Source organism: Puma concolor, chromosome A1 (genome assembly GCF_028749965.1).
Source record: "Puma concolor isolate L17-30 chromosome A1, mPumCon1.1.hap2, whole genome shotgun sequence".
In the NCBI taxonomy this organism is placed as follows: Eukaryota; Metazoa; Chordata; class Mammalia; order Carnivora; family Felidae; genus Puma; species Puma concolor.
In genome coordinates this window covers 130,973,608-130,995,098 of record NC_141667.1, presented here as the reverse complement: position 1 = coordinate 130,995,098, position 21,491 = coordinate 130,973,608, and the positions used below count along the sequence as shown (strand labels likewise).

General features: G+C 38.3%; 1 protein-coding gene across 1 annotated transcript in view; it reads right to left on the bottom strand.

The window, feature by feature from the left end:
* Positions 1-7,347: 7,347 nt before the first annotated feature.
* ZCCHC10 (zinc finger CCHC-type containing 10) overlaps positions 7,348-21,491 on the bottom strand; it is a 28,554-nt gene continuing 14,410 nt past the window's right edge. Inside the window, exons 2-4 of the mRNA XM_025924791.2 lie at positions 16,370-16,534; positions 9,894-9,935; positions 7,348-9,243 (exon numbers count right to left, since the gene is read on the bottom strand). Coding sequence (XP_025780576.1) covers positions 8,976-9,243; positions 9,894-9,935; positions 16,370-16,534 — 475 coding nt within the window. The 3' untranslated portion in view covers positions 7,348-8,975. The remainder of the gene's footprint in view (positions 9,244-9,893; positions 9,936-16,369; positions 16,535-21,491) is intronic.

Below are 21,491 nucleotides of genomic sequence, written 5' to 3'. Positions count from 1 at the left end.
GTGCATGTGTCCCTTCAAAACGGCACACCTGTTTCCCTTGGATAAATGCCTAGTAGTGTGATTGTTGGGTCGTAGGGTAGTTCTATTTTTAACTTTTTGAGGAACCTCCATACTGTTTTCCAGAATGGCTGCACCAGCTTGCATTGCCACCAACAATGTAAAAGGGATTCTCTTTCTCCACATCCTCGTCAACATCTGTTGTTGCCTGAGTTGTTAATGTTAGCCATTTTGACAGGTGTGAGATGGTATCTCATTGTGGTTTTGATTTGTATTTCCCTGATGATGAGTGATGTGGAGCATTTTTTCAAGTGTCGGTTGGCCATCTGGATGTCTTCTTTGGAGAAGTGTCCATTCATGTGTTTTGCCCATTTCTTCCCTGGATTATTTGTTTTGTGGGTGTTAGGTTTGATAAGTTCTTTATAGATTTTGGGTACTAACCCTTTATCTGATATGTCATTTGCAAATATCTTCTCCCACTCTGTCAGTTGCCTTTTAGTTTTGCTGATTGTTTCCTTGGCTCTGCAGAAGCTTTTTGTTTTGATGAGGTTCCAGTCGTTCATTTTTGCTTTTGTTTCCCTTGCCTCTGGAGACGTGTTTAGTAAGAAGTTGCTGTGGCCAAGATCAAAGAGGTTTTTGCCTGCTTTCTCCTTGAGAATTTTGATGGCTTCCTATCTTATGTTTAGGTCTTTCATCCATTTTCTTTTTGTGTATAGTGTAAGCAAGTGGTCCAGGTTCATTCTTCTGTGTGTCACTGTCCAGTTTTCCCGGCACTACTTGCTGAAGAGACTGTCTTTTTTCCATAGGATATTCTTTCCTGCTTTGTCAAAGATTAGTTGGCCATTTGTTTGTAGGTCCATTTCTGGGTTCTCTATTCTGTTCCGTTGACATGAGTGTCTGTTCTTGTGCCAGTACATATATTTTCAAGATCTATTATAAGGTGCATAATTATTTAGGATGTTATGTCCTTTTCATGTATTGACCACAAAGCCATACAAAATGACCTTCTTTAGCGCTGGTAATATTCTGTCTTCTGAAATCTATTTTGTCATTAATACATACTCTCTAATTTTCTGTTTATCAGTATTGGCATATCTATTTGTGCATTTCTGGTCAGTAGCATGACTTGCTCTCTTATCCAATCTGATAATCTCTACCTTTTAGTTAGAGTGTTTAGACCATTCATATTTAATGAGATTATTGATGTCATTAGGTTTAAATCTATCCAGGATTATTGGGGGCGGGGTGATAGAGTAAACTGGGTGGAATTGGTGGGAAGGATTACAAAGGGACACATGGAAGCTTGGAGGTGAGTTTTAATGATCTTGCTTGTGGTGTTGATTTTATGACTGTATATGTGTCAGATTATACACTTTCAATATATGCAGACTATTCTATCAACTGCACCTCAATAAAGTTTTTTTTAAGTTTTTATAATAATCACCCAGTGCTCATCAGGACATGTGAACTCCTTAATCCCCTCACCTGTTTCACCCATCCCCATGCTCTAGTAACCTTTAGTTTGCTTTCTATAATTAAGAATCTGTTTCTTGGTTTGTCTCTCTCTTTTTCCCTTTTGTTCATTTGTTTTGTTTCTTAAATTCCACATTTGAGTGAAATCATATGGTGTTTGTCTTTCTCTGACTGACTTATTTCACTTAGCAGTATACTCTTTAGCTCCATCCATGTTAAAGTTTTAAAGAAAAATTGGAAAGAAAAAATGTCATCTATAATCTTACCATCCAAATATGAGAGCTGTTAGCAATTTAGTAACCATGAAAGACTAGAGACAACACTTTCAGATACCCAGATCTGAAAATTTTGAAAAACTGTAGTATTCCATTATGGTAATAAAATAGTCTGACTTTTCTCCTGTTGCTCGAGTTGGTTTATATTTGTGAAGGTTATATCTGCCATTATAGTTTTAATAATAAAACTGTACCAAAATGGATATTTTTGTTTCAATATTTATCCAAACAACAGATCTGGAAACTTTCCTAGGTACACCCCTCCACTGCAATCTGTTGATCATTAAGTTCTGTCACATTTGTCGCCTCCTTTCTGCTCTCATTGTTAATAGGCTGGGTGTGTATAAATGTCTTGAATTTGCATAAATTATAAGCAAGAGCACACAAATCACACAGTAGAGCTCCTATAAGGGGGTGTACTCTGTCTGGCATTAGTGGTGGGGACAAGTCACTGTATCAAGTGACTCTGATGACCAAAGTCCCCAGGAGTGATCCTCATTTCTCTTCTGGACGCCTACAATAATATCTCTCATTCTTTTAACTTAAAGCTAAAGATATTAAACCAATAAATCTAATAACATGTGAAGAAACAATTTTTCTTGAGCATTTAAATGTTGATTACAAGCTGATCAACTAATGAAATAAAGCAATGTATTTTATATAATTGAGTACTAATCACACCCACATACATATATATTTACCCACACCATTAACATCATGGATTTTATTAATTTCTTCCTTATTTCTGTACTAATTTTTCCTTCCTAGTTCTACTGCTATTCTTTTCTCCTTTTTTGATATTTTCTGAAGGATCTAATATTATTTTGATTTCTTCCTAGAATTACATTAATAATACCAGATCCAAAAGTAAAGTTATACCATCACAAACAGAGATTACAGAATTTGGGGCACAATTTTGTTTGTTTTGCTTTTTAATGTTTATTTCTTTTTGAGACAGAAAGAGCAGGAGCAGGTAAGGGGCAGAGAGAGAGGGAGACACAGAATCCAAAGCAGGCTCCAGGCTCTGAGCTGTCAGCACAGAGCCTGACGTGGGGCTCAAACCCACAAAACTGTGAGATCATGACCTGAGCCAAAGTTGGATGCTCAACCAACTGAGCCATCCAGGTGCCCAGGTCACAATTTGGTTCTTAGTGGAGTCTTGGGGTTTGGGTTGGCTTATAGATCAAGTCACTTAATCCTCTACTTCTAATCTTGACATTCTTGAGATTTTAAATGTTTTGTGTTGTTTTTTTTTTTTAACGTGAGGCTCTCCTGCCATCTCCCAGATAAAACCCAAATTCCTTAGTATGACAGATAAGCCTTGGGAATATAGCAATCCCTTCCCCCAGCCTCCCATATAGCCTCAACCCATGTTGGTGTCCACAAGAGCAGACTTCCAGCCATGCCCACCAATTCTTTCTCAGCCAAATACACCTCCTATGAAATGCTTATCCAAACTCTCCTAGCAAATGTTTCAGACTCTAAGCTCTCAAGAAACTTCTTTTTCTTTTTTTTTTTTTTTTTTTTTTTTAATTTTTTTTTTCAACGTTTATTTATTTTTGGGACAGAGAGAGACAGAGCATGAACGGGGGAGGGGCAGACAGAGAGGGAGACACAGAATCGGAAACAGGCTCCAGGCTCTGAGCCATCAGCCCAGAGCCCGACGCGGGGCTCGAACTCACGGACCGCGAGATCGTGACCTGGCTGAAGTCGGACGCTCAACCGACTGCGCCACCCAGGCGCCCCTCAAGAAACTTCTTTTTATCACTTAAGCAATACCTGTAATTGTCAATTAATAGCCTGTGAATCCTTGGAGGACAGAGACAGGTACTTAGCAATAGCTATTAAATTTTGCGTGAATGAGCATTTTCTCCTTTGTCCACATACTCATGATTCCCTTCAAGAGAGCTAGTTACCGATGATTTCTTTGTGCAAATATCTAACGGCCTTGGCTTACATGTTTTGTGATCCCAGACTTTATTATGGATTTGCCTAGTACAGAAACCACCTTTTCGGAGTACTCTCAGGACTTCCTAAGGAGGGTAATCATTTTATCAAATGTGCAACACAATGTCCATATAAAAAAAGTTATTCAGCAATTCTATGGATTTTCATACTTGTTTTGTCCAGAAATTTTGGGGGAGAGTAAGATGTAGCTAGGAATTTATCATTGTGGTCTAATAGCACTTACTGTCTACACCCCAAGTAGCTCTTAGCATATGGCAACTTGTATCATCTCTAATTTTAAATTAACATAATAACCATTTTAATCATTAATCATGGCAGGTTGAACACTGGGGCTCACTACTGTGTATTCATAAAATCTCACGATAAAGGGATTAAATATAAAACAAACCACCAAGACAGCACGAACAGGAGAGGAGTGTAGATTCAGATTCTCACATAAACTTTCCACTGGTGTTTTTGTCTTCAAGCCTTGCCTGCACCTTGGCTGACAAGTGTATGGTGCCATCAAGTTTGGAGACTTTCCAGAGTTCCGCGGCACAAATCAGCTTGCTTCCTGTTGCTTTTCTCTTACTGCCGGCTTGTGCTTTGGCCTTGCTTGGTTTAAATCGGCAGCCATTATTCCATCAATTTTACAGCTTCTGAAAGAATTGTCATTTTTTTGTGTTTCATCTCGTCTCCTCTCCCTTTCTCTTTGCCTTATGCGTTTGTGCTGTTTTTTGATGGCTTCTTAGTTGGATTTCAGAAGAATGGTAATAAACACATGGGTTCAATTTTCCATGTTTAACTGAAAGCCCTCTTCGTTGTTCAGGTTTCTGTGTGTCTGGTCTCCCCGACTAGAGAGTGAACTCCAAGGAAACCATTATTGAAGTGTTATTATACATTGTTTTATAGGATCTTCCAAACAGGCATTCTACTTATGTTTATGGTTGATATTACGGATTACCTTGAGTGGCCAGCACAAGTACCCTTGAGGTTACATAAAAGACTTTTCAAGAACACTGGCAATTTCTAGGACTTCAACTTCCACCTGTACCCCTTCCTAAAATTAATCTAACATTTGCAGCCCATGTATCGTATTGGCTTTCCTTTCTCTTTTCCTCTTTAATGATGCATTTCTCTCCTTTTCCCCCTCTCTTTTACACACACACACACACACACACACACACACACACACCCCACATCTAAATCTTTTTCTGGCACAATTTGCCCAGGGTGTAAAAACCTGCAGGCCAGCATACAAACATACAATTTGACATATTGCTTTGGGCCAACTTCTTCCAACTAAGGCCCCATAAGCTGAGGTATGGCAGTACGGTCATACATATATATAACATTTTTCTTCCCCTGCCAACAGCTCAGCTTGGTATGAGAAAACAGGTATTTGGCCCATGTCTGAATGTAGATATATTATAGTGGGGGAAAGGATGCAGTAATGACGATTTTTAATTAAAGAATTTGCCTCTTCCATCTGTTGTCAGAGAAAGCATCGCTCCTGAGGAAGTCCTAGAGAAGTAAAGCTAGAGGAGAAACGTTGAAGGTGATGGCTCCTTCTTTCTTCCAGCTAATGGCAAGATTCCATGTGTTGTCTAACTACCTTAGTACACTGTTACTCAAAATCCAGAAAACCTAGAAAGATAGCACCAAGATCCTGGATTCTAAACACCATTCTTCAATCAAAAACCAGGGCAGACCTCTTAGAGAAGTGGTTGGTTCCAAAGGTGGGTCAGGGAGACCTGAACTGGAACATCAAACATGGAACATCTTGTGGTTCCAGGATGTAAGGAAATACCAAAAGCCAACCAACAAGCAAAGAAACAATGAGGATTTGTTTAAAGAATAAAGGAGCCAAAGTGAAGGAGCTCTCCTAATAGCCAAAGGAGGAACAATGTGAACAACAAAAGAAACAATGGTATTATTGGATTTTAACTCACAGAACAAAATAAACATCTGAGTACACAGTATAAAAAAATCAAATAAATGGGAGAGGAGCATCTCTCTACTTGCTAGATGGAATGATAATCAATTCATGAATTACTTAATAAAGCCAATTGCACTTTCAAAAAATTAAAAGATTAAAAAATGGTGGAGAAGAGACAGCTAGCACAATCTTAGAGAATTCCAATTAGCGTAGGAGAGAGGGAAACAGAACATCACCACGTGCAAAACATCACAGGAATAATTGTAGATGAGATCCACTAAAACTAGTGGGTGAGTATAGGGTAACAATTTGCCTGGTCTCACAAGTATCTCTCCCAAGATATCTGTTAACTAAAAGGGTAACTTTACAATGAAGAAATCTGACTGAAACCACCTTAAGCAAATAACCAAATCAACATCACTAATAATAAATAAGACATATTGACACTAGAAATCCTGTGATAGGGTGGATGGAGGACAGCTTCACTGCTGTCATTTTCTTCCAAAAAGTACGACCTTAATTCAATCACAACATCAATAAACCCAAACTGAGGGACATCAGACAAAAAAAAAAAAAAAAAAAAAAAAAAAATTGATAAAACACTCTTTTAAAACAATAAGGGCATGAAGGACTAGGAGATACTGAGGAACTGTTATAGACAGTAGCAGACTGACTAGTAGCTAACTATTTTCTGGGTCATACTCTGGAACAGAAAAAGGACATTAATAAAAAAGCTGGTGAACTATGGTTATGGAAGATGCTAACATAAGGGGAAGCTGGGTGAGGTATGTCAACAGCGTTTTTGCAATTTTTCTGCAAACCTATGAATATGAAGTATACCTTCTCTGCACTTCCCCCCCCCCCCCCCCCATTACCAGGGCTAATGTGTAGCCTACAACTATATTTTAATTCCAGGACAAAGTACTAATGAAATGTTTGTGGAATGAAAACCTATGATCTAATGACTCTTCTTGATATGGTTGTGGTTGAGAAATGTTACATTTAAGGCATTTGCCGAGGGTGGGGGAGAGCTGAGTGGCTCAGTTGGTTGAGCATCTGACTTCAGCTCAGGTCATGATCTCACAGTTGGTGGGTTCGAACCCTGCGTCGGGCTCTGTGCTGACAGCTCAGAGACTGGAGCCTGTTTCAGATGTTGTGTCTCCCTCTCTGTCTGCACCTCCCCTGCTTGTACTCTCTCTCTCTCTCTCTCCCTCAAAAATAAAGAAACACTAAAAAAAAAAAAAAAAAAAGACATACGTCAGGGACTCAACTTCCAAATTTTGCTTTTAGGCAGGATATGGAGAAACTCTTCGGAAGTTAGACTCTACCTTGCCATTGATTCTGTTTTCTGTTTTTGTTATTCGTATTGGGACGGGGGTCAGAGGAAGAGAAAGAGAGAATCTCAAGCAGGCTCTACACTCAGCACAGAACCCAACACAGGGCTCAATCCCACAACGCTTGGATCGTGACCTGAGTGGACATCAAGAGTCAGATGCTCAACTGACCCTGCCCCACAGGTGCCCCGCCACTGATTCTGTTTTGAATGAACTGTATGACTAGAAAAGAATAGAATTCCTGCCTTCTGTACTTCTCCAGGTACACCTTGTAACAGTTACAACAATAAAAATAATTAGAATTTGCTTAAATGTCCTTACCCTCCAAAGGAATAAGAGCTAGCATTAAGTAAAATAGCAAAGAGATAATAGATGCTTGAGCTCGTGAGCACAAACGAGTTTTATTTAATTCCAAGTGTTGCAACCTAAGTACACTTTTCTTTTCTCTTCCAAGTTCTTTAACTGCTAAAAATGCCCTTATAGAGACTACCGTTGTAAAATGGGATTAATTAGTAATTTATTAAATCTACCTGTCAATTGATATGTTCTGTATGGAGCCTTTGAAATGATGTTTTGAGAGTTTATTTACAATCACTGAAAACAGCTGGTTCTATAAAACATACAAGGAGTTACAGGCTCCTTAAACTTACAACATACGTGTATTTCAACACTTAAATAGAAGCTCATTTTTTCAAAAGCAGTTTTCTACTTTCTCATAAAAATATAAAAAAGACAACATTCATAGTTTTAAAAACCCTTATTTAGCCCAAGTCACGATTTTTCTACAAACGATACCTCTTTCCAAAAAGCTTAAAAGACATCATAGAATGATGTCATGCACAACTAAATAATTTCACCACAGCAGAGTATATCACTTTTAAGAAATATTGTGCAGTATTTCTTTTTAATCTTACATGCTACATTTCAACGGTGTCTATGCTATGTAAACACATGAGATTAATCCAAGTCATTTGTATTTACTCAGTAGATCGCCAGATATGACCAGTTGCCATGAACTGTCAAATCACAATGGCAAAAATAATAATAAAATAATAAAAGGCAATCTTTATGAATGCTTAGAAAAACTTAATAAAAGGCAACCAACATCGCCCTAAGTTTTGGTAAAAATTACCTTTCTTCCTCTTCCTTTTCCTCTCCTACCTTTTACAGCATATTAACACACAAAGATATTTATATCACTTTACTTAAATTAAACTTTTAAGTGACTCTTTTCTGATACACACAACTTATCAAAAGGCACCAAGACTGGACTCCTAAGTACTTTCAGAATTTTGGTTCCTTTTTAGGTTCCTCTAGATTGATTTTCCTCAGACAAGAGTAACTCTAAGAACCAGAAGAAAACGAATGACATAACACAGTAAGTGGACACTTGTACGACTGAAAAGGCATAAATATATTAATAGGTTCCTTGAGCTTTTCATTTAAGAAGTCACAATAACCTTCTGAACATAAACATAAAAATCGAGCACATTTATTAAGAGGAAAACTCTTCTAAGTTTATAGTAACAAGGTAGTAAATCTTCCATAATAACACAGCCAAAAGCATGAGAAATTCACTGCCAGACATTGTGGTTCATTATCCTGAAAACATGTCTGATACGTAGCACTAACATGTAACAAAGTGTGGCATTCATTTCACAGGGAGAAAAGAAAAGTTTCATCACAATAACAGATTTACTGGATTCAGCTTTAAGTTTTAGAGATATATATTAAAGATAAAAAAGAAAAACGAGATTTACCCTTAAAATAAAAAAAGTCTTTTATATATATATATATATATATATATATATATATATATATATATATATACACACACACGCACACACACACAATACTCTTTATGCTCTTATGATGTGTAAAACATTTAGAAACTTCCAAACTCTAGAAATGTTGACTGGTTAACCTGTTTGACCTTAACACGATCTAAATTCCCTTTCGAGAATCACACTGATGTGTTCAGTCCGGCAGTCCAATAGGGACAGAGCGATTCTATTTCTTTTTCTTCTTCTTTGGTGGTTCATCCTCGGAGCTGCTCTCTGTGTTGGTGCTGCTGCTACTGGAAGAGCTAGAATCTGAGTCTGAATCAGAGGACGAGGAAGAGCTCGTGGAGGAGGATGAAGACGATGAACTGGAGGAACTTTCATCGGTGTCACTGTCCTCTGAGGAGGATGAGGTAGATGTTTCTTCACTCTCAGATGAAGAATCACTGGCTGAACTGTCACTGCTATTGCTACTGGAACTGGTGACACTCTTAGACCTGTTAGACAGTGAACAGTCACATGCAGGGGAAGCTGACCCTTCATAGAATGTTTAAAAAGCAATTTCATGGGCGAACGAGGTATATGGATACACTGAAGCCTGGCTACCACGGGATCCCTAGATGTGGTGCGCTGGGGACTGTGTGACTAGTAATCCCGCAGCAACCGCAGGTTTTACTTTAATAACGTAACTCTCCTGGATGGAGTTCAAGAGCAGTGTTCCTACTCTTAATATACTCCAGAATGAATCATGTTAGAATAAAGTTGCAGTGTAATTGTTGGGTTTATTTAAGCCTTGGAGAGCATGGTAAATGTTTCATAATCTTTACTCTCACCAGATATATAGCTGGTCAACAATTTTTTTTTTTACCAGTCTAATAATATTTCCTATTCTAATAGAATAAGAGAGATTTCTAAGAGAAATTATTTACTACTTCCAGGTATACTCTGGAAAGTTGGAGAAAAAGGAGAAATGAAGCCAATAAATTCCAGTCAGGTAAAGAGAGGAAAAAGGGATGATACTTAATCACGAATTACAGACAAGAGATTTCAGATCCAAATTTTATCACAAGTGTTTTAAAATCACTCTTTTCATCCCTCCAATGAGTATTCTTTATTATCTACATAATATTCCTAAAGCCACACTTACCTTTTTTTCTTCGTCTTTCTTTCTACATTAGTTTCTCCGATGCTGATAAACATGAGGGGGGAAAAAGCTCCTGTTAATAGTGATTATACACAGCTCAGGCAAACCCTTCAGCTATCCCCAAAACTGTTTTACATTGGAGAAACACTTTGTCTTTCATGACAAATACTGACTCCAGTATTTTCTTGTTATAAGCAATAAGTTAGTTTCCTACTATAGGCTGCATATGATACATGCAGTCAACTTAATCAGTACTTAAAGGGTAAGACAGATATTATCAACTGTATCTTAGAAGCCAGGTAAGTTGTGGTTAAGAGGACTGAGTGCACCAATTTGATTCTTTTTAGTTTTAAGCTAAGGCTGACATGGCTAAACCAACTACTTATGGAATAACAAAACAACAGTAAAACACCAACTATAATTTGAGTTTTCAGAATTATCTTATAAATGACTATTTCATTAAAAAAAAAAAAAGGAAAGCAACCTTTAATTTAAAATAACCATTTCTGGGGGCACCTGGGTGGCTCTGTCGGTTGAGCCTCCGACTTCAGCTCAGGCCATGATCTCATGGTTCATGAGCTTAGCCCGGCCTTGGGTTCTGTGCTGACAGCTCAGAGCCTGGAGCCTCCTTCGGATTCTGTGTCTCCCTCTGTCTCTGCCCCTTCCCTGCTCACACTGTCTCTCACTCTCTCTCAAAAATAAGTAATAAAAACATGTCTATAAAATAACCATTCCTGGGGGCACCTGGGTAGCTCAGTCTGTTGAGCCTCCAACTTCAGCTCAGGACATGATCTCATGGTTCACGGGTTCAAGTCCTACATGGGGCTCTGTGCTGACACTTTAGAGCCTGGAGCCTGCTTCGGATTCTCTCTCTCCCTCTCTCTCTGCCCCTCCCCTCCTCATGCTCTGTCTCTGTCACTGTCTCTGTCTCTGTCTCTCTTAAAAATAAATAAACATTTAAAAAAATTAAAAATAAAACAAAATAACCATTTCTAGGGCATCTGGGTGGCTTAGTCAGTTGAGCGTATTACTCTTGATTTCGGCCATGATCCAAGGGTCATGGGATGGAGCCCTGTGTTGGACTCTGCACTAGGCATAGAACCTGCTCTACTCACTCTGTCTCTAATAAAAAAATAAAAAAATAAAATGAAATAAAATAGCCATTTCTTTTTCTGCATGTCCCCTAAATTGTTCAGTTATTTACTATTTGATTTATTTAGTTAGTTTTTTTTTTTTTTTTTTTTTTAAGTACACTCCACAACCAGCGTGGAGCCCAATGTAGGACTTGAACTAATGACCCCGAGATTAAGACCTGAGCTGAGATCAAGACTCTGACACTTAACCAATTGAGTCACCCAGGCACCTCCAGTTATTGTTATTTACTATTATTAAAACCAGACACTTAATACTTCAAGACTGTGTTCCCTCACATTATTTTTTTTTTAACGTTTATTTATTTTTCAAAGAGAACGCGAGAGGGGGAGGGGCAGAGAGAGAGAGAGACAGACAGACAGACAGACAGACAGACAGAATCTGAAACAGGCTCCAGGCTCCGAACTGTCAGCACAGAGTCCGATGCAGGGCTCAAACTCATGAGCTATGAGACCATGATCTGAGCTGAAGTCAGACACTTAACCAACTGAGCCACCGAGGCGCCCCTACTCACATTATTTATAAAGAACAAAGTCTGATGATTTTTGAATGAAATATACGAATGGTTTGCTGCTATATTTCTGCCAAATATACATGCTATATCGGGTTTTCAAATTACATAACTACTTCTATTACTATAGCACTGTCCTGTAAATTTAACATTTTTATATTCTTGACTTCTCTGTATTTCCTAGATAATGTTTGTATCCTTATTTTTTGAGTCTTTGAATATAAATATATATTTATGTAAAGTTGTCTCACATAATGGAATTACTACAATTGTTATTTTCATGGTAAAATAAGTGGTAGGAGTACATTTATCAATCACACCAGAAAAATTGATGATCACTGAGATTCATACACTTTCATCATTTTATCAGTGAACCAAAAATCAGCAGTTTTTATCTAATAGAGCCATATCTAAAATTCATGTAGTTTTGTGTATTTTTTTTTAAAACATTTATTTATTTTGAGAGGGGCAGAGGGGCAGACAGAGGGAGAGAGGGAGAATCCCAAGCAGACTCCACACTGTCAGTACAGAGCCCGATGCAGGGCTGGCTCTTACCAACCATGAGATCATAACCTGAGCCGAAACTGAGAGTCAGACACTTAACTGGTTGAGCCATCCAGGTGCCCCTAGTTTTATGTATTTTTAAGAACAAGATATTCATACCATACAACTAGAAAAACAAAGTAAATGTTGAAATTATTCATAACTATTATACTTTATTAAAAATTTTTTTAATGTTTGTTTTGGAGAGAGAGAGCACAAGCAGGGGAAGGGCAGAGAGAGAAGGGGATAGAGGATCAGAAGTGGACTCTGCATTGATAGCAGTGTGCCTGGTGCAGGGCTTGAACCCACAAACCCTGAGATCATGACCTGAGCTGAAGTCGGAGGCTCAACTGACTGAGTCACCCAGGCACCCCTATATTTTTTTAGGACAGGGCTCTTCAAACATTTTTTGCTTATGTTATTTTTTTTTTTTTTTTTTTAAGAGAGAGAATGACAGAGCACAAGCAGGGGAGAGGGGCAGAGAGAGAGGGAAAGAAAGAATCCCAAGCAGTCTCCATATTCAGTGCAGAGCCTGACGCAGGGCTCAATCCCATGACCCTGGGATCATGACCTGAGCTGAAAACAAGAGCTGGATGCTCAACTGATGAGCTACCCAGGTGCCTCCCTTTTGCTTACATTCTTTTCTTAAAAAATGTTTATTTATTTTGTGTGTGTGAAAGAGAGCACATATGCCAGCAGGGGAGATGAAGAGAGAGAGAGGGGGACAGAGAAAATCCCAAGCAGGCTCTGAGCCGAAAGACACAGGGCTTAATCTCATGAACTGAGATCATGCCCTGAGCCAAAATCAAGAGTTGGACACTTAACCAACTGAGCCACCAGGCGCAGCCCTCTTACATTCTTAATAAAGAATTTGAAAAACTTTTTTTGCCTCTTCCTTTTTTAAATCCAAGTTTTAATATTAACGAAAAGTGTAATGACTCATCTCATATATATAATTTTAAAAGAAAATTATTATATCATTTGGTAATTGTATCCAATGGAAAGTAAATGCCACAATAATTTGATACCTACTGTAATTCACTCAAAAATTATGAACAAGCTTATCTTTAACAGTTGGTACTTTTACACTGTCTTTTTTCCTCACTGAACTTGTACTTTTTTTTCTTTTTGTTTTCTTTTTCTTAAAGTAGGCTCCACACTCAACATGAGGTTCAAACCCACAACTCTGAGATCAGGAGTCAAATGCTCCACTGACGGAGCCAGCCAGGTACCCCTGAACTTGTACAGAAAGTATCCTAATATATTTTTATGGCAAAGATTTTTAGTGATCACTTATGGTATTTCTCGGCAATAAAAACAGAGACCTAACTTAAAATTGTATTTTTTAATTGCATATGATCCTAAGACTTTAAAAGTGTTTAAAAATTCTGAATTGAGCAACCATACTGATAATACAATTGATTAAAACAATGTAGAAATACATTATAAATTTTAAAGTTTATTTATTTTGAGAGAGAGAGAAGGAGAAAGGAAGAGAAAGAATACCAAGCAGGCTCCAGGCCACCAGTGCAGAACCTGACACGGGGCTTGAACCAATGAAACCATAAGATCATGACCTGAGCCAGGATCAAAAGTTGGACACTTAACTGACTGAATCACCCAAGTGCCCCAATACATTACAAATTTTAATAAGTATTACACATCAAAGTAAATTTATTGGAAATGCATCTCTTAATGACATCGAGTGTTTTTCCACTTAGTGTATCCATGGATCTTATTGCTAAATTCCAACAAGGTTCAGCATTAATTCAATTCCTATATTTAATTTGTATAGATTTGACCCTAAGAAACCTTCTTAACCTCAACAGTTGGGAATAGAGTTTTGTTGTAGCAATGTCACTGTTTGAATTCCTCCAATGTTGTATTCCATGAGTCACAAAAATGTATGATTAAAAAACACTTTTATGGGCACCTGGGTGGCTCAGTTGGTTAAGTGGCTGACTCCTGATTTCAGCTCGGGTCATGACGTCATGTTTTGTGAGTTTGAGCTATGTGTCGGGCTCTGTGCTGGCAGCACGGAGCCTGTTTGGGATTTTCTCTCTCTCTCTCTCTGCTCCTCCCCTGCTTGTGCTTGCTGTGCTCTCTCTCAAAATAAATAAATAAACATTTAAAAAAATAATAAATTAAAATATACTTTTAAATTGGCAGCTCAATTAGGTCTTCCTTCAGGTTTCCTGGGGGAAAAAAAAATTACAAAAGAATTTGCTCCTAATAATTAGAGCTATTCACTTTCTTTGTACATATACCACTATTTTGAAAAATGTTTTCACACATGAAGAAAGAGAATGGAAAAGGAGAACTGGCAGGCAAGTTCTCATACAAATTTAGTTTTGAAAAAGTATGTATGAATGTTGATGACCTAGAAATTGATTACCTATCTATTCCTGCATAACCCTTGAGGAGCATTCATTTCCACAAATTGGGAGACTGCTACCTTGAAAGTCCATGTGTTTAAGACACTATTATATAGCTAACAGTCCTTATGAAGATGCTGCTTCTCATCTGTAGCACTGAGTACACCTGACACCTTCCCATTTCAGTTTCTAAAACATGTTTACTTACTTATTTCAAAGCAATTTTAAAAGCTTTATTCAAAGGACACAAAAGGGTAGTAACACATTTCCAGGTCCCTCCTACCCAGTTCTCCTTCTATAATGGAGCCACTATGGGGCGCATGTGTGGCTCAGTTGGTTGAGTGTCCAACTTCAGCTCAGGTCATGATCTCCTGGTCCGTGAGTTTGAGCCCTGTGTCGGGCTCTGTGCTGACAGCTCAGAGCCTGGAGCCTGCTTTGGATTCTGTGTCTCCCTCTCTCTCTGCCTCTCCCCCGCTTGTGATATCTCTATCTATCTCTCAAAAATAAACAAACGTAAAAAAATTTTTTTTAGAATGGAGCCACTATTATGACTCTTTTATATTTCCAAAAAAATTTCATTATTCCTTCTCTCCTTTTTTAACATAAATGATAGCATATTATATATACTGTTTTCTATCCTATTTATATACTTAGTTTAAGTATCTTGGATGTCTTTCCATATCGACTCTATAACAATAAAGGGAACTGGATAAAAAATGAGTTGGGAAGCTCTAAAGGGGGGTTCTCACACACTACCACTCGTCATTAACAGCAGACCCCAACATGAAGAATAGTACCTTGCATTCTTCAGTAGGAAGTAGCTTACTTTTACCATTCCAGCAGGAGGAAGGACAGTTTTCTTCTTGTCTAGCAATAGCAACAGCCAGGAGAAACTGCCACAGTTGTCCAATGAGAATCTTGATCTCTTATTCTCTTCCAATGGACTTTTGTTTAAAACAGCCCTTCTTGGTGCACCTGGGTGGCTCAGTCGGTTAAGCATCTGCCTCTCGCTTTTGACTCAGGTGATGATCTCACTGTTTCGTGAGTTCAAGCCCAACTTCGGGCTCTGGGCTGGCAGTGAGGAGCCTGTCTGGGATTCTCTCTCCCACTCTCTCTGCCCCTCTTCCACTTGCACTGTTTCTGTCTCTCTCAAAATAAATAAATGAACTTAAAACACAAACAGCCCTTCCCAATTTCCTCTTTTCCCCAATAAAAGCAAGCCCTTCTCCTTTGTTCCCTGGACCTGCCTATGGTTTGCTATGGTTTGTTTGTCCCGGATTGCAATGCCTTTACTATTCCCGAATAAACTCATTTTGCTGGTAAAATAACAACTGGCCATTTTATCTTTCAGGTTGATGGCTCATATAACCTACCTCATAGTCTGCTGTCATTTCACTGGCAGTTAAGTCAATAAAGTACAATGATTAAGAACAAGGCCTGGCTGGTTTAACACTTAATCTTTCCACTAACTGAATGTGTGACACTGACAAGTAACTGAACTTTTCCAGGCTCCAGTTTCTTCACATGTAAAATGGGGATAATAGTACGTACATTAATTGTACAGATGTGATGCTCGAATAAGCTAATAGGTGTCAAGAACTTATATAGCACCTAGGACATAGTAAGCACTCATTAAATGTTAGCCTATACTATAATCTAAATCTGGATAACCACCATGAGACATTTAGTTGTTTAATAAATTCTATAAATAAAAATACTCCTTTGGAGAGTGCCTGGGTGGCTCAGTTGGTTGCGTGTGTGCCTCTTAATCTCAGCTCAGGTCTTGTGGTTGTGGGTTCAGATCCTGCACTGGGCTCTGCATTGGGTCTGAAGCCTACTTTAAAAAAAAAAAAAAAGAAAGAAAGAAAAAAGAAAAAAACTCCCACATGTACACTTACCTTTGTTGTAATAATAATAATCTGTTTTCTTTTTCTTTTAAAGCTTTCTTTAGTTCTGCTGTTCTTGAAGGCCTATGTAGGTATTTTCTTTTTCCTGTGCATTCATAAGTCCAATGTCCAAATTCTAAGCATTTCTGACATCTTACATGTTGCTTATTTGCTTCACTGCAGAGCAAAAGAACAGAAAGAAAATAGAATACAGGACTTAAGATTTTGACTTGACATTTTCTATCCTTAAAAGTACACATAATGTAAATATTTTTAAGGTCAAATATAAACATAATTTTATACTTTGTTTATTATGTCAGATTTAATTAGAAGGCAGGATACTAAGTAGTCAAGAACATGGACCTTGGGAGTTAGAACTCCATTCAAATCTTCATTCCTCAATTCCATTCCAGTAATGGCAGACTAGGCAGACCAACTCCTTAGCTCAGAAATAGAAAAGACAGTCAAAACATTTTTAACAATCTGCTTGAGGCATCAGAGAACTAACAACGGGGTGAAGAATCTAACCAAGCCAAAATATGGAAGAAAATGGAAATCCACAGCAGTCAGCTCTGTATTTAAGTCAACTTGAGCTGGAAGTGTTTGCTCAGCGGGGTAAACCTCATTATAACAAGCCACGGAGATAAACTATGTATCCAGGGTTAGGTCTCTGAAGATTTATACTCTGAGAATAAACTAAGTGTATATAGAATACAGCTCAGCTTCTACTCATCTAGGAGAAAAAGAAAAATCCCAATCCTATAATCCCTGAAATTGGATTAAGATGCAGCAAGTAAAGTCAAATAGATGAAAAGAATTGGAAAGGAAAAAATAAAATGTTCATTCCTCACTGATGACATATTATGTACATGGCAAATCCAAAGAATCTACAGATAAAGTATTTTGAAATAGTTAGAATTCACAAGATCAGCAAGATTTCAGATTGTGGTCAGCAAACTTTGTAAAGAGTCAGATAGCAAAAATTTTAGGCTTTGCCAATAAGGAGGTAAAATTGAGGTTATTATGTAAGTACTTACCTAACATGAGAGAAAACCCAATTCCACAAATATGTTATTAATAAAAATATTCCACATAAAGGAGGTTTACTAGGGAGAAGAATGGAATTCTTTTCTAGAAGATAACATTTCACTCATTTGAGGTTGAAAGTTAGTGTTTCCTACTATCCAACTGACCATACATATATACATGTAATTAACATTCTTTTTTTTTTTTTTTTTTAGTTGAAAGAGGGTGCAAGTGAGTGAGGGGCAGAGAGAGAAAGAAAGAGAGGAGTGCGGCTCATGTTCATCTGAAGCAGGGTTGTATTCATCTGAAGTGGGGCTCCTGCTCACCCAAAGTGGGCACAAGCTCACCAGATGCCGGACTCAAACTCATGAACCGTGAGATCATGACCTGAGCCAAAGTCAGATGTTTAACTGACTGAGCCACCCTGGCGCCCTGTAATTAACATTCTTGAGAGCCCACCAAAACAAGCAGCAAGTAGGATTCAGCAGGATTCTATAACAAAAACAGTTAAGATGACATTTTAAAAGGTGATATTTATAATTTCCTGAAAAATATCAAATACGTAGAGATACAAAGAAAATATGCACAAGAGTTCTTTGCACAATATAAGCATCATGAGAGAAATTAAACATCTAAGTAAGTGGCTATATGGAAAAATATACCATGTTCACAAGAAAACTTGATAATTTCAAAATGTCCATTCTCCACAAACTGATCAATAGATTCAAAGCAATGCCAATGAAAATCAAAACAGGTTGTTTGTTTTGTTAACCAACTTATTCTAAAATGTATATGGAAAAGGCCAAGAATAGCCAAAATGCTCTTGTAAAGGAATAAGTGGGAGAAGACTTAGATTAAAAGTCATTGACTTAATGATACAGCTATACCAATTAAAAATATGAAATTGGAGCAAAGATACACAAGCCCATGGAACAAAACAGACTGCCCAAAAATAGACTAATGTATGTAAGAATACTTATTTTATGACAACCATGGCACTAGACAGCAGTGGGAGAAAAGATAGGTTATTAAGTGTACAGGGACAACTGGTTATACATATGGAAAAAATGAGACTTTACTCTCTACCATATACAAACATTGATTACAGACTGGTCAAAGAATACATGTTTTACAAGATGGTATAAAAAAGGTGACTTGGAGGGGCACCTGGCTGACTCATTTGGAAGAGCATCATCTTGAGGTCGTGAGTTTGAACCGCACGTTGGGTGAGGAGATTAAAAATAAACAAACAAATGAACAAAAAGTGCAAAGGGTGTCTGGCTGGCTCAGTTGGTTAAGTGTCGCACTTTGGCTCAGGTCATGGTCTCGTGGTCTGTGACTTCGAGCCCTCATGGTTCATGAATTCGAGCCGCAAGTCGGGCTCTCTGCTGTCAGTAAGGAGCTTGCATCTGATCCTTTGCCTCTCCTCCTCTCTGCCCCTTCCCTGCTGGTTCTCTCTCTCTATAAAAATAAATAAATTATACACACACACACACACACACACACACACACACACACACACACACACACATATATGTATGTATACATATAACATAAAGAGAGTAAAAAGGGAAGCCAAGCACTAACAGTGCAGAGACTACTTGGGATTCTTTCTCCCTCTCTCTCTGCCCCTCCCCCACTCTCTCATGCACGTGCATTCTCTCTTTCAAAATAAATACATAAACTTAAAAAACGATTTAGAGAGAAAAAAAGGGGAAGGGCCGTCTGGGTGGCTCGGGAGGTTAAGCATCCAACTCTTAGTTTCGGCTCAGGTCATCATCTCACGGTTCAAGGGACTGAGTCCCACATCGGGCTCGGCACTGGCAGTGCAAAGCCTGCTTGGGATTCTCTTTCTCCTTCTCTCTGCCCCTCCCCAACTTGTGCTGTCCCTGTCTCTCTCAAGATAAATAAACTTAAAAAGCCTTTAAAATAAATAAAAATTTTAAAAATAATAAATAATAAAAAAAAAGGGAAGCCAAGAAGTTGGAGAAGATGTTACAAATCACCAAGAAAATGACACATCATAGAAAAATAAGATGAAGTGGAAAATGGGAAGACTGCACAAAAATGGGCCTGGGAAACACAAATCAATAATAAACATATAAAAAGTTGCTCTTTAGGGGTGCCTGGGTGGCTCAGTCGGTTAAGCGTCTGATTCTTCATTTTGGCTCAGGTCATGATCTCACCGTTTGTTAGTTCAAGCCCTGCATCAGGCTATGCACCAACAGCATGGAACCTGCTTAGGATTCTGTCTCCCTCTCCCTCTCTGCCCCTCCCCCACTTGCTCTTTCTCAAAATTAATTAAAATAAACTTAAAAAAAGTTGCTCTTTACTAATCAAAGAAAAGCATATTAAATGCTCAAAGATACCAAGGCATACGTACGTACCAGAAAGAATAAAATTAAAAACTGAGAATAACAAATGTTAGCAAAGATACATAGCAAGAGGAACACATATTCATTGTGTGTATGAATGCAAACCAGTACAACCATTTTGAAAAAAAATATACTATAGTTAAAGAGATGTACACTCTATGATCCAGTAGTTCCACTCATAAGTATTTATACAACAGAATTCAATGCACAGCTATACCAGATAACATGTATTAAAATATTGCTTTCCTTTATGTAGCTCTTAAAACTTTTCAAACAATCATACCCTTATAGAAAACTTCTAAGTACAGTTCAAAGAACTATTTTTCCTGTATCATTTGTAAACTGCCAAACTGATGACTCATCAACTCAGAATATTTCATTGCATTTTTCTATAAACTAGGATATTCTTCTAGGTAACAAAGTAACCATCAAAGTCAAGAAATTAAAATAGATACATTCCTACCATTTAATCTTCAGACCCTTACATTTAAGGGACATCAAACGTCCCAATAATGTTCTATATAGCAAAATCCAATTCAGCATCTACGTTGCCTTTGTAAAGTCTATTTGATTTCCTTCTGTCTAATGAGTTCCTTAGTCGTATCCTGCTTATTATGACCTTAACAATTTTGAAGATTACAGGCCAGTTATTTTGTAGAATGTGCTTCAATTTGAGTTGCTTTCAAGCTCACTCATGCGATTATCAGTAGGAAGCTTCAGTTCCCTGCCTGTTGACCTCTCCACAGATAGGGCTGCCTACAACACGGTTTTCCCCAGAGGGAGTGACCAAGGCAACTTAAGAAAGAAGTCATAATTTTTTATAACCTAATCTTGAAAATGACATAGCATCACCTTTGCTGTATTCTGTTGGTCATCAGGCCAACCCTAGAATAACCTGAAAGGAGACTGCACAAGAGTGTGAATGCCAAAAGGCAGGGATCATTGGGGGTTATCTTGGAGGTCAACTACCACATCTGAGATCTCTACATGATTAGATTCAAGCCATGCCTCTTGGCAGGAATGTAACAGAAATGGGCTGTGTCCTTCTCACCATATTCCTACCAGGTGACACAAGATGGCAATTTGTCTTATTACTGATGATATGCACTCTGATTCCTTGATTAAGGAGGGTTGACCAAGTTTACATTCTAAAGTTACTTTTTGTACTTTTGTAATTATGGTGGTTGTAAATGATGTCCACAAATTCTTTCATACTTTTCACTTCAAAAAGGGAAGCCCTAATTCCTTACCTTTCAACGTTTATTTATTTTTGGGACAGAGAGAGACAGAGCATGAACAGGGGAGGGGCAGAGAGAGGGAGACATAGAATCGGAAACAGGCTCCAGGCTCTGAGCCATCAGCCCAGAGCCTGACGCGGGGCTCGAACTCACGGACCGCGAGATCGTGACCTGGCTGAAGCCGGACGCTTAACCGACTGCGCCACCCAGGCGCCCCTAATTCCTTACCTTTAAGGGTGGCTTAGATTTAGCATCTGACTTCTAACAGAATAAATCAGGATGGTGTGACTTTGAAGATTAAGTCACTTAGCTGACATGTCATGCAGACACTGAAGCAGCCTCTAGGGAGGCCCACGTGGTGAAGAACTGAGGCCTCCTGCCAATAGCCCTGTGAATGAGCCATCTTGGGAGACAGATCTGCCAGTCCTGATCAAGCCTTCAGATAACTGCAGCCACTAAGTTCTGAGGCTCCTGGGTGGTTCAGTTGGCTAAGCG